The sequence below is a fragment of the Calonectris borealis genome, chromosome 3 (genome assembly GCF_964195595.1).
Source record: "Calonectris borealis chromosome 3, bCalBor7.hap1.2, whole genome shotgun sequence".
Lineage (NCBI taxonomy): Eukaryota > Metazoa > Chordata > Aves > Procellariiformes > Procellariidae > Calonectris > Calonectris borealis.
In genome coordinates this window covers 120,251,559-120,266,089 of record NC_134314.1, presented here as the reverse complement: position 1 = coordinate 120,266,089, position 14,531 = coordinate 120,251,559, and the positions used below count along the sequence as shown (strand labels likewise).

At 37.8% G+C, this 14,531-nt stretch overlaps 1 protein-coding gene across 18 annotated transcripts in view; it reads right to left on the bottom strand.

Moving 5' to 3' along the window:
- The window catches only part of KIF16B (kinesin family member 16B), a 140,430-nt gene that overhangs the window by 89,042 nt on the left and 36,857 nt on the right, over nucleotides 1–14,531 (bottom strand). For all 18 annotated transcript variants that reach the window (XR_012673243.1, XR_012673241.1, XR_012673242.1 and 15 more), the window contains one exon: nucleotides 13,380–13,439. Coding sequence is in view for 15 of the 18 variants with exons in the window: in XM_075147684.1 (XP_075003785.1) it covers nucleotides 13,380–13,439 (60 nt within the window). In the remaining 3 variants the exon portion in view is untranslated. The remainder of the gene's footprint in view (nucleotides 1–13,379; nucleotides 13,440–14,531) is intronic.

The following is a 14,531-nucleotide window of genomic DNA, read 5'->3' as shown; positions in this document are numbered from 1 at the left end:
CTGCACTCTCTTTAACAAGACTCTATTGCATGACTCAATCACTGCTGACAAGATTTTTTATTTCCTTCTGGGAAGACTGGAGTGGAAAGAGAAGGATATTAAGTTATATTAGATTGTCAGGGCTGAGTATTCTCTATACTATACGTCTCAATAATGTCCTCATACTCAGAGGAGAAAATATATAAGTGTACCAGACAAAAATATTCTGCATAATAAAGGAATCTTGCTATGGACCAACTGGAAAAACCTACAACAGTGTCAGAAGAATGATATGGAAACAACACAGATATGTTCACAGAGCTTGTCGCGTTTGCATTGATGGGTTAAACTATCCAGACTACACGCTGAAGAGATGGAACAGACCCGTTCCTTACTTTTGAATGCTGCATTGCCTCCTGGAAGACAGGCAGACATTTCATCAACAGTTTTCCAGACAGCATAAACATAGTCATCCTGCCAATATTAGGAAATATTGGAAATGTATGCCAAGAAACATTAGAAATACCAGCATTAGGAAAGTTATTGATACGATGGTTCAGAACGTGAAAAGATTTCTCAAAGCGTAATATTACTCAAAGAACTAAAAGAGGAACAAGGAACTTCCACTGCAAAGCACGAGAAAACATTTACCGTATGGATGAGAAAAACAAGAGGTAGGAGAGGAGAAAAAAAGATTTCAAAAGATTGTGAAATCTGGTTTGGGCTTACTAGTAATAATTCCTTAAAAGCTGAAGGGAGAAGCAGAGCTGAGTATTTAGCTTGCTATGTTTGGGATAGGAACTGGTTACATGAACGCCCTTCTTGCTCTGCAGCCTGGCTCCCTTACAAAATACTTATCACAAAGAGATCAGCCAAGACAAAACACTGAGCAGCAGCTGAAAGAAATTCGATTGTGTCTAATTGTGATTGACAAGACAATTCCAGGGTAAAAAAAAAAAAATCCGTTCCAAGAAAACAACTTTGAAATATTTGAGATTCCCATTAAGGTGGCAGCTTATATATTAACTAGGAAAAGCTGTTTTGTTCCATATTGTATCAGTGAAGCTGCGCCTCTCCTAAGCAGGATTTTTTTGTATTCTAATAAAGCTGCATATACAATATCAAATTTCTGTCCTATATGTTACTATGTTCAGCTTGACACAGGTATGGTTTCTGGAATAACAAAGTAATTTTTGAATCACCTGCCACAAAAGTAGTAGGTGCTGTTCGGGAGGCAAGGGGAAGAGAGGAGGAAACACGGAACATGCCGTCAGTGAGGAGGTACATGCTTTATAATCTGCGGACACACAAAAGCTACGTTTTGTACTATCCTAGGACTTCAATGAAATGCCTTTGAAAATTACCTATATGTTCTTCCTTTATAAGCAAGAAATGAATTATTTATATAATCATCAATTACGAAAGGGGATATTGATTCCCTCGTGCACACGTATGTTAGAAAAGGCACAAATTCCTACTATGTCTTCTCCTTCTGGTCAATGGGACAAAGAAATAACACCATGCTGCTGGCGGCCAGAGCCGGTTTCAGCACGGTTAAAACAAAAAGTTTAGTACAATTAAGACACTTTAGCCTTCCAAGAGGAAGAAATTTCCACTATCCAAAGCCACAAAGAAAACCACAACTGAGAAAAAACTTCCTAATCAGATTTTTCCCTGTCTCCTAGAGGATTACACCACACCATCCTCATCAATCAAGAAAAGCCATTAAAGAGTCTGCAACAACCAAGATCAGAAACTGTAGTTTTGTTGTGAACGGCTTACTGTGAAAGTGCAGGTGTCCAGCAGCAGCCCACACAGGCATCAATAGCTCTCTGAAATGAATGGCAATTAAAAAGGCAGATGCAGAATGCAGAACTGCTTAAATGAGCAACTGCTAAGATAGCGAAGCTAAAATGATGGAAAATTAATGATGCTATTCCTTTAAAGAATAAGGGAATTACAGGAGCAGTTCTTAGACTCCTAAGGTCAGCTTACCTTTTCCATTTTTCATTGTTTCTCTCTCCCCCTCAAAACCGATTGCCAGGTGCTCACCGCTGACATGCGGCTGTCTATTAATACACAGAAACCCTATTACTGTAGAGGCACCCCAAAGCACCACTGTACTTAACGTGCTGCAAGGATTTCCATTAGAAGCCTTGGCAGATTTAAAGTAATTTTTCAGGAAATTTGGCCTTCGTTCCTGGAATTACAAGGACAAACTTAACAAGTTGCAGTGCCTGCTCCTTGACACTTCAGACCTTGTACAGACAGAACTACTGCTGACATCTGAGGAAAATTCCCTGAAAAGAATTGCAGGATTTGGCTAATTGTAAGTAGAGGTGCCTGTTTGGCTGCTCAAGCTTCCCGGGCACTAGCTGTAAAATCCTGTTTTCCAGTGGCTTATAAAACTTAAACCATCAAAGCTGCCTTCTTCCATTGCTGCAGCATCTGCTGCAGGCTGCCTTCTGCCCCCACCAGCTTGGGTTTAAGGGCAAAACTATTCTTCTGTTTCAAAAAATGAGGCACACAGAGCATTTTGCTATGTCTCAAGTGGGGTAGGCTTCACCTCTTCACAGCTTCCTATGTGTGACCACACTAAGCATACATTAGTCTCTCAGGAAAAATAAGTCTACATATTTCAGCGCTGACATTCGGGGCAGAGAACAAGATTTTTGTTGCCATTAGTGATCCTTCCTAGCAGGAGGTACTATAGCTTCCAGCTAAGAGACAGCAGCTCTGCCCTCAGTATTCTTCATGCTAGTATCTAAAAGGGGGAAAGGGCCTGGCTGGAAGAGAAAGAAATAGGCTATCTTAATTCATCCTCTTCTCCCATATGCATTACAATACAGTCTTTAATTACATGATTATATATTTTCTACAGGACCTGTGAATAATTCATTCCATAGACTGTATTCTGGGAATGAATCAAGAGAACGCAGTGAACTAGACTATTATCTACAGGACTCCTACCTCATTTGTTGCTAAAACTGGATGATGAATGAGTCATGGAATTGTAGAGGAAAAAAACCTAGTTTCATAGCTAATACATTTATTCATTTCAAAAGCTATTCAGTTTTTTGTGTGTTTCTTGGGGGATGGGAGAATTAAGAAGTGTTTCACTTATCTGGAGTTCTGTTTTATTATTTACCTAGAAATTCATCTCTACTTCTGTAGAGATGAATCTAAAGTAATAGATTACTTTAAATCTGTTAGTCCCTTCCTCAGGGCCAAAATGTAACCCTCACTAGTGAAAGAAATTGAAGAAAGGAGTAGGACTACGCATACTAGTAAGCAACAACTACCAAGGAGAAAAAACAGACTTCAGGACGAGCAACGCAATAGCAAAGTCTTTTGCAGAGAGAGATGCATAGGCTTGGTTGCCGTCACGTTCTTGTCCCTCACAGCCCAGCTCCTGAGGTATAGAGGGAATGAATCTGAAGAGACACGTAGCAGTCAGAAACTGGACCTGCCCTTTGCTTTGTTCAGGAATATAGTCTGATTGCAACAGCGGCAGATTTGTGCTGCCATCTGTGTTTGAGACTTCTTAGTGGATTTCATTAAAAATATTATCTCTGTAGTTGGGAAGAACAAAGAACAAGCACATCACTCCAGCGGCACTTCTACCACAATATGGCTGCATGAATCAAGGCTATGCTCAGCTGCCAATTAAGACATTAAGTCAGTTGCAGAACAGTACCATGTACCCAAAGCTATCAGAATCGTGCAGTAATCAACTCCTAAATATACTGCTAAAAACACCAGCAGAATAAAATGGTTCTAGTATTTCATATCCAATACACATTGCCATTAGAAATAGTTCCTTTGTGAGGGACTCAAGAAAAATTTATGTTTTTCTTCTAAAATGTTGATGTTGAAATGCTTCTTTACCCTCTCATAACCAAGTCCAAGGAGGAATTTACATTCTGACTTTTCTCCTTCTCACTATTTCTCTGCTGATCCTTTAGAAGAAACAGCTTTCAGGGCATATTTCGTCTTTTTTTTTTTTCTTTTTTACAGGCTAAATCAGGAGCTTCCACTGCTTTCAATTTAGCTCCCCTTCCTGCCACAAGAAAATTAATAGAAAAGCAGACCAAATGCCCAGGAGGAATTGTTGAACAAGTGGCATCTGAGCTGTAGAAAGGATTTCAAAAGCAACTCACTCTGACTCCCTCTCATTTGAAAACTGCCTACGAGCCCTAGGGATGGATTAAAGCTAAGCATGGCCTGGATAATCTACAAATGCAGGGCCCCAGTTGTAAGGAGGATGGCAGCGAAATACTTGGGAGTATGGTTATTCCTAGAAACCAGAGGGCCTCTTTTGGAATGCACAGCCTGGATCAACCAAACCATTCAACCCTGCATTAATCCGTAGCTGGTGAGCTCAGAAACGGCGGCCCCCGACCATGCTTCTCTGATAGTCCAGGTGGTTTCAAGTGGGAAAAACGGTTTAAAACCGAAATAAAAAACAATCAGTAGCATTAGGCATCTCTTGATTGCAACCTTCTAGCAGAAACTGAAAGTTAAAGGCGGTCAGACCACCACAGAGGCATCGCAAGCAGCTAAAGAGGCTGCAAGAGAGAAAAGAGATTTCTTAACAAGATGAACACAGGTGGCAGAGAGAGACTTGAAATCAGACTATTTCTTTTGAAATCTACTTTTGACTGCTGCACTCAGCGTCCCCCGGGTGGCTGGGACCCTTTCAATAGTGTTTCTATTAGGAAAAGAGCTACAGTAGATCAGTAGCACCAGTTCCCAATTCAGTATTTTTTCTTCTTTTGACAACAGCAAGCCAATGCTGAGAGTGGACAAAGCACTGAAAAAAATCACTGGTGAGTGAAGAGCAATGAGAGCTGCTCTCCTAAAGAAAAAGTAACATGTATCTCAGGACAACCATGTAAACCCTTAAAAAGTTTCTGTTTGATTGCTTTTATAGAAAACTCTCTCTACTGTATTTTCTTTCTTCTCAGTCTGCATTGACCTAGGCATACTTACCAGACTGAAGCAAGGGGGATGACCAGTTAAAGTAATAATCATCATTTAATAACGGCATCTGTTCAGTAATATAGTATGAAAAAACAATGTCTATTTAAGGTAAAACAAATCATGTTTGGGTGATCTCTGTCCAAACTCAAATTCCAAAGCAGAAATCTGTAAGCTGGCCAATAGTATAAAGATCCTGGGATGTAAATACATTCGTTTTATCTTAATGACAAAATAAAAAAAAAAGGGGGGGGGGGGGCGGGGGGAAGATATGATGCTATGTTTTCATGTCCCAGCTTCTGAACTGACCCCCAAATAACAAAAAGTCTATCTGTAGAGGCATGGGAGAGGGAAGCTATGTGATATTTAGTAATGACAATCTACCCCAACTTTAAATCTCACGACCAGAATAGATGATTTTATACACTGCAACCACTGCCAGTAACTGCTACACTTGGGAAATAAATAAATAATGCACAAGGCCAGGTATAAGAAAAAAAAACCCAATGAAACGGAGAGTTAAACTAGATACTACCTGTCGTCACTCAGGAGGCAGGAGTTGTGGGTAAATACTATACAAGAATTGAAAAGAGTAAACATTCCCTTGTTGCCAGACAACTTCCCCCCCCCCAAAAAAAAAAGGAAAAAAACCCAACTTACTAAATTTTAATGTACTGAAATTCAATTATAAATCTACAGAAGTGATTAATGAAGAGAAAAATGTTAAAAGAAACAGTTATAAATAGAAGCTGCATATCATTGCCACTGGCTTTTCAACTGCAAGATCCATTAAAAGAGAAAGCAAATAGCAGAAGTGGCCTGGTGAAAGATCTGTATGTCCAAAAGCCTGTTTGCTTTCTCAATGATATTACCTGGTCAAATAAGAGATACTACCTCTCCCAGAAACTGTTCTTTTATATCCTTGAAATATCAGAGCTATAACAAAGTTAAGAAAACAAACATGTTTTAAAGGCTATAACTAAAGTAATTTGTCAAACATTCTAAATATACGGTAATTCGAAAAAGAGAGTTGAAAAATGTACTGACAAATAATTGCAATAATTTTGAATGTACATAATCACTTTACACAGTGCATCCCACCTGTGAATCGTTGTTCAGAAGCACTTCGGTCAAAGCGGTTGCTCAAGTTCTTCGGGACTTGCTCCTAAACCAATGTTTTGGCATTTTCATAATCTTATTTTAGTAGATCCGAACAGCAATGAAAGTCAAGATATTGCAAATCATTTTGCCTTAAAATATCTGAATTAAATCTGAATTAAGCATGCAGAAAAGCTTGATTTTTGTATCTGCAGTGACATCTAGTGCAAGAAACCAAAACCACATTTAAACAGGCTTCTAGAGAAAGAGAAGCGATTATCATTTATTGTGCGACTTCTGACTGTGATAGACAAGAATAATTAACATCAGCACTTTTAAAAAGTTCTTAGTATTTTGTCTTCTGCACAACATTCACAAGCCAGCTGAAGGGAATCCTATTAAGCATAATATGTTAATAAGAGACTATTTAATTCAAAAGTGCATTTTCCTTTCCATACAAATTCAGTTTGATAAATGTACATATATTACATAATTGTTGGAGGGCAAACAATTGTTGAAAAAGCAAACATCCCTAGGAACAGAGTTGTTATTCTCTTTATTCTATCAACTTTTCTAAAAGAAAACAAATTTAGCAGCAACATCTGACTTAAATTCTTTCTGCCAGCTCCATAGATATGCTACCCCATTTTAATTTTGCAGTGATTTTAAAACCTCTTCCTTAAAAATTCAAGCAGAAGACATAGCTTGTAGAAAGGAAGCAAGAACTGGAAGGATGCAATGAGTGTTGCTAATACAGATGACAAACAGAAGAAGTTATAAAATAACAAAACTTGTTCAAATGAAAGTACAGATTTAGGCCTCCCATTAAAAGTACAGTTACGCTTCAAACACAGCCAACAGACATTCTAACCAAAATGCAACACCAACATGTCTAACTAGCAACAATTTTACAAAAATGATTCACTTACTGAAATGTGAAAAATCCTTAGAAACAAGTGTTATTCCTGCCAAACATATAAACAAACACATATGCCAAAGCTGAAAATGAACAGTTTAAATACAATATCATGCATACATCGTATTGTATATAAATGCACACCATTCCCGTAACGCTCTTTTTTTCATTCAACCTGTAAATACAACCATTTTAGGACCTGTGTTCCAAAGGCACGCGTGCAGAAGTCTCAATAAGTCACAGGTACTTTTTAAAGGCAGGATTAAAGCCTACATTGGCGTCTTTTGTAAAAACTTCATAATACGTAACTTCCCAATACCCAACTTACCCAATGGTAAAATGATTCAAGTAGTACAAATAATTACAAACATCAAGCTGTAGTTTTTTGTTCATCACATAATTTTATATATATAAAATGTATATGTATCTAAATAAAAAACCAGCTATTCATTAGTGATCTAGGACAACTACATTATGCATTAGGTTCCTAATGTTCTAGTAATCTTACTATGGAATAGGCACAAAACCCACAAGATTTTCTTGGTTGCTGAAGGCATTGAATGGGGAATGTCACAATCACAGGTTTTTGGACAAGAAGCGCATGCCATGACTAATGAACTATCATCATTACTAGTGATGCAAAAAGTACTTTTAAAAAGTTCTGCAGTTTCTTCTTTAGGAACCCAAGAGCTTGCACAACTTCCCTACTCTACAGCCATCAAAAAGTGGATTTAGTAGACACAAGAACTTTATGTGAAAGTAGCAGGTGTTAACTGAGAGCACTTTTCAGCAGAGGACTGAGCACATTAAAAAAAAGACATGAAAGAATGAAGAAAACAAATGCTCTTCGAAGGGCGAAGTACTGGGGTAGAACACAAAACAAGTGAGAAGAGGAAAAGGAGCCAAGCCAAGTCAAGGTTAATAGAAGTAATAAAAAGGCATACAACACGACAACGGTGATGTATGCCCAGCCTTACAGGCAGAACTGAGATTCAGCAACTGTAGTTTAAAAATTATCTGAAAATGCAAATAAATGTAGACTAATGCAGCATTTATACAGAACACAACAAACTGCTCTTGACAGGGTTCGCTTCGGTATACAAGCCAGCATGGAAAAGAAATTATTAAAATCAAAATCTATTAGCTTCTGCCACCCTAATCAGCACCTCATGAATAGCAACCCAATTACTTTGAGTTTTGGTCTCCTAATGTCTTTGCTGGGTATAGCCAAGATTCATAAAGAAAGGCAATTCTTCTGTTTAGATGGGTATGTCTACCAAAACAACTGTTTGGTATTAGTCCGTATTTATTCATCATGGCAAATTAAGAGTATTTCATCTCCCCCAAAAAGAGGCACGATATAAAAAAAAAAAAGGTACATGTTAATGCTTGAAGATAGACATACTAGCAACACTGTTCTTCCCCAGGTAGGAACAATGACTGTTCAGCCACAAAAATGTACTATTAACCGGTACTCAACCGAAGGGCACCAAAAAGAAAAAGATCAAATCAACAGGGTTCAATAACATATTTACACAACATGTGGTAAAGTACTGCAGCAGAATTAGTATTATTGATGAACGAGAGGCTGTGTCACTAAATCCAACAGGACAAAGCCAGTTGAAGCAGCTACTAGTTAAACTATTGATCATGAGAATTAGACACACACAAAAAAGACCCTGTCCTTTAATAGACTCTGAACACAGATCTCTCTGCATCCTTTGACACCAGTTGAGCTCTGCCACACAAAGCTAATGACATGATTAGAATCAAACAACAGGATAACAAAATAAAAGGTAACTCTAAATCTACTTAAAAGTAAAAAAAAAAAAAAAAAAAGAGCATCTGAATACCTTAATGCTAGGTACAGATTTAATGCTAGGTTCAGATGACATACATCAAAGAAGGCTAAAGCAAAAAGTCAAACCAATTTCTACACAAACAGTAAAAGGGGGAAAGAAATTTAAAATAAAGTTGGGAAGAAAAAGCAGAAGAGAATTATATAAAGGAGTACACATTTTAAAAAGATTAATATAAAAGCTGCTAAAGGTTAGAGAAAGAAATTGGAACATGCACAAAAGATGACAAAAATAAGATGCCAGTAAAAGAAAAAGATCTCTGGGAGAACGACAACACATGCAGTCAAATATAGCAGCCACATCAAAAGAAGTTTTGTACCAATTAAAGCCTCAAAGAAAGAGAAAAATCGAAAGTTGGATAGGTTACCCTAACATCTTAGAAAGCATCCAAAGAAATTACAGACCCCAGGATTGATCTTTAACAGAACAATACCAAAAGGACTAAACTAAGGAAAAGAGCAAACAGTTTTTCTTCCCTCCTCCTCTTCTCTTTGGGGATGTGTACAGAAGAACATTAACAGAAGGGGGGGGAAAAAAAAATCCATAGAAAGATTCAATGAGAGTGAGATGAAAGCAAAATCCTAGATTTAAGTGCTGAGGTTGCTAGACACCTGGAGATAGAGAAGCAATGTAAAGCAGTGCTGTTCTGTAAAGTGCAATTCTTTTGACAGCTGGTGACATTTGAGGAAATAACCCAAAGGCTGTGGGCTTCAAATCAAACACTTGCTTTGGTTTTCGACGCACTATTTTACCCAATGCTGAAGCATCATTCCACATATTTATTAAGCTTATTAAGCATTAAAATACCCTCCCTTTGATTAAAAAGAAGGACAGGGGACAGATTGTAATACTAGGATGGTAAGGTTAGAGTGTCATGTTGTATTATAGTGAGGAGGTCAAGGATGAAAACAATCATCATCATTGGAAATTGTCACTTCAGACAGATCAACAACGCCAAGAAGTTGCCATGCTACCCAGTAAAGGATGGAGTCAGCACAAATTTAAAACCCCGATGTATGCAGTGTCCTAATCTTTGCATAAGGAAAACGGAAGGATTTGGGCTTTAGGTGTGAGTTAACAGTGATTCAGACTCCAGAGGAACCCAGACAGTCGCCCTGCAAAAGGGCTTCTTCCAAAAGCATGAAAGAAAGAGAGCGTCCTACCAATGCTACCATCACCAGTCCAAGACATGTCCAATCTGACGACAGCGTATATGAAGGATTATAGGAGATGTTCACAGCTGATAATGGCATCCAGCCATACAGACTCTGCACCAAATTCGGAATTGACAACATTTATAGATAGGATAGTTCAACATATTCAGTCTAAAGATGCACACCGTGATGGAAAACTGTAACTTTCGGTGAACTACATAGAGACAAATGTCAAAGGGGATAAAAGCTACAAGCAGAAATAAGGAAGAATACTGGGATGTACATGTCAGCTGCACACATGGCACTGTGCCGACTGAAATAATTGAATTTTGAGCTGCCAAATACTTTTTATCAAAAACTTGCCTTCACACGGTATTCTCTCTTCCTCAGTATTTTCTAGCTGGATAGGATTTTCCATTCTCTATGAATTATTTTCAAGGTAGCATTTAGATGTTGCTGGTCTAATTTAAAACACGGTTCAAACTAACTGGCAAGGGTGAACAAGTTTCAGGAACATCTTCCCTGCAAAACAGTATGCATCACTTCTTTGTCAGGCCTGATGAAAGCACTGTATTCAGTAAAAGCTAGGTAACTTTTTCCAGCAATATCTGTTGATCTAGTAGAAGACACCAGCATGCCCTATGAATCTGGCTTCCCGTATTTTACAAGGCTTATGCAAAATCCTTTCAATTATTTTGGATTTAAACATTAACAGATTTTCCCATCAGCCTGCGAGAACAATCCAAAACCATGTGAAATCTGATATTTAGAACTTATTATGAAAAAGCATAGCTACATATAATAGAGTTGGAAATCCCATTCTACTAGCAAGTGCACTTGCATCTGCCAGGCATATATGAATAGGTAATAGGCAGCTGTTTACATCAATTTTCAAACTCAACTGCCTAAAAGATTTGGAGCAAAAGGTGTTAGGGACTGAAAAGGAAAAGGTTTTTAATTCTTCAAGCCTGCTGCAGGGCAGGAACTGAAAGGCAGCAAGTATCTCAGCACTACAAGCCTGGGGGAGGCACGGGGAAGCAGGTTTTAAACATAAATACAAACATGAAGTTCTAAGTTCCTCAATGAAGAATGTCCTGAAAGTTACTGGATTATGGCACGGAAAAAGTTGTGACTGTAGTGAGGTGGACATACGAAGACAGTTTCATTGCTCAAAGGGTGCCGAGACATTCTAGTTTTACAAATGAACAATATCTCTGTGTGCAAGAGGGGGCACGTCAATAACGAAACAAAAAAGCCAGTGAACTTACAGGGAGTCCATTACAGGAAACACCGCTGCTCTCTATAGTTTAAAACCTGCTTTCCAGCGACTCAACCTAGCAGACTTCCAAAAAGCCCTTTTCCATTCATATGCTGGCAGTGATTTCAGAAATCGTTAAACAAGAAGTGAATAAAAATACGGATAGCTTCAGTAAAACAATGTAAAATAAAACAGTACAACCAAGAAATCTTTTGCAGATTTTCAGTTTTTCGGGGCCAGGAAAGTTTTATCAACTGCCTTTCACCCAAAAGTGAAATATAAGCTATGTTCACGTACTCAAATATCAGCATATAAAGTGCAAAATACAGAAGCTGTATCAATTAAACTAACAAAAGCTCAGTACAGAGAAGTAGAATTACAGCTTCTGTGTTTAAGTCCTCTATATTCAGCTATTTAACAAATGCAGCTTTCCCTTGTTTATATGAACTGTTCAGTCAACACCTCCTACAATTCTGTAATTTCTGTGCAAGAATCAGTGCGTTTCCAACATAAAGCTTTAAAAACTTCTCATATGCTACATCACGTTCACTTTCACAATTGACCAAAACTCACAAATTCTCCACATAACAATGAACTCCCCAATCCAGACGTGAGTAAAGAGAGGATTAATAAAGTTCTATGTACGTGTAGATGCTTCAAAACAACAAAGTAACACAGAAATAATGTAAAATTGGACCCAAAACATCTCTGAGGAATATGCAAATGGTAATTCCCAGTTCAGTATCTGGACAGACATTAAACAGTCCATTCTGTCACACCATCTGCTAGGCAGTTACCAACCCTGCTCTGTTTTCTATGCTATTTGTGCTTTTTTTTTATTTTTAAGCATGGAGCCATTCAACTTATTTGGAACTCAGAAAAAAGACATGGTGGTCAACTTTAATTTTTTCTTTTACGGAACCAAAAAGCGAATCAAAAAATCAACTATAAAAATCAAGTTTCAGATCAGTGATAAGGAGAATTAAAAAATTACTTATAAATGCTTGCTTGAATTGCACTCCAAACAAGTTTATGTTCAGCATATACAGCAAGTCATGAAAGCTTAAGCTTTGTTTTCAAAATTTTTATTTAACAGAACAGTTAAAACATTTGGCAAAAAGATGTTAGTCTACGTTATGGAAAAGAAATTGTGGGAATTATTGCTCTGTGTGTGTGCACACGCACATGTGTGCTTATATGTGTGTACGGAATCATAAAGTAGCCCATTAAAATATCACCTCAGACTATCAGCTTAATCACGAGCCAAATGCCAACATAAAATCTTACCAGTAGAACTGGACAGCAGGTAAGCAAAGATACATGCAGAGAACACAAAAGTCTCAGTCTACATCATGCAAAAAACACAGTACGGAAATCACCAAGTTGCCCTCTCGGATCTGTACTAAATCTACAAAACCCAAGAGAGCACTGTGTGGATTTAACTGCTCCAGAAGTAGCCTGAAGTCATATAAAGAGCGCAACGCAGGCCAGTTTATGTGAACCGGTTGCAAAAATCCCTGTGCTTGGGACTCCAGAGCACGCTTAGGTCAGATGCATCTGTTTGGCTTGATGAAGACCTACTGGAGGAGATTCAACTGCAGAAATCCCATTGAAAGTTGTTTTTCAAGTTTACAAGCCATTTCTGACCAAAACGTGAACCTGAAGGCCAATGCAAAAATCTGTATCCACTATGCACCGCATCCACTGAGATACCCAATGTAACATAAAAAGTGATTATTCACAGGTCTTGATACAACACAAACACCAAGGGGATAAGGGATCCACTTGGGCTTGCCCCAGGTTTTCTTCATTTGCAACTCAATAAAAACATTCAGTATTTTAAAGATTTTTAAGAGAGAAGCTGTTCAGCACTGAGGTCACTATGGTGAAGAAAAGAAAGAGTTGTGTTCATTTTTATTAATAATTCTTTAAAATGTTATTCAAAAATACCACTGTGCCTGAATATTCACCCATAAAATTTCTCAAGAACTAATTCTTTGGAATAAGCCAAAACAAGACTGAGAAAATTTTGGGTAATTAAAAAAAGCCAAAGAAGGTGACTTAGAACAGGAACTTTTTTTGAAAGAAAAACTTAAGGCTAGTTCAAATGCCAAACTGAAAATTATTTTCCTTACTTTCAGAATATCTTGGGTTTCATTCCACTTGTTTGTCCACTCTTTGGTCAGTTCTTGCACCTATAAAAGAAAACAAATATTGGAAAAAAATCCCACCTCTTCTAATGTCCTTGATAACGCATTCTCAGAGAAGTACTAAATATTTGTGCAATTCTTTGTGAAATTTAATACTTAAACATTTAAAAGAGCACTACTGCTCCTGCAATAAGTGGCCATACCTACAATTCCTCTCTCTCAAAAAGGAAAATCACAAAATTCTTTTTTATAGTATAAAATGAAACAAAGGACAGGAATAGCCACTTCAAATGATGGCAGGCATTTTCAAAGAAAGGGAATAATTCCATAAAGTGCTTCATCACTCCTACAAAGTTTACTGCCACAGATTGATCCCGTAGCTGTAACAAGACGACAGCTCCTTTCCTACAGCGCAGGCAGGCATGTTCAGGCTAAAATACCCTCCAGAAATTGCAGAGGAAGACATGCAGAGGAAGAAGCAGACAGGCAGCCTTCAGGAGAGATTAAGAGCAAAAGTTTGCTGCAACTTAGAAATCACGCACTTGGTTGAAATCAGCACAGAAGTGAGAAGCTGCTTGCAAAGGCATTACAGACAGGGAAAGCGCTGGGTATGAATGCTTAGGTTTTATCCTGCTTTTCCTATTCATCTTACTTTTGTCCATCTCATAAGTTAACTTACATAGCTCCAATACCAGTAAAGGCTCTTTTCATTTCAAAAGCCTTTCAGACTTTTTCAAAAACAGAGCATAGAGGTGCTTCAGGCAGATCTACCTCAAAGCTCTGGCTGACTTGGAACCATAATCACCTTAAATAGAATATATATCCATTTTTTAAATCACCTGACTTCTGTGCAGGAATTAAATACAGAGACTTTTAAAAACATACACAATCATTTATTATTTGAATTTACCTCAACTGCAGAAAGCAAAAAAAAAAAAAAACACCAAACAACACACACAAAAAAAACCAAATCCAACCAGCTATGTCCCTTTATTACTTTACATATAAAACCACTGTAGAGGAAAAAAAAAACAACGTCATCAGTGCAGTTCCTCCAAATATCTCCACATTTGCTACCTGCAGCCTACTATCTTAGCTGTCTTTGCAGATCAGCTGCAAATTGATCAATGGGAACTA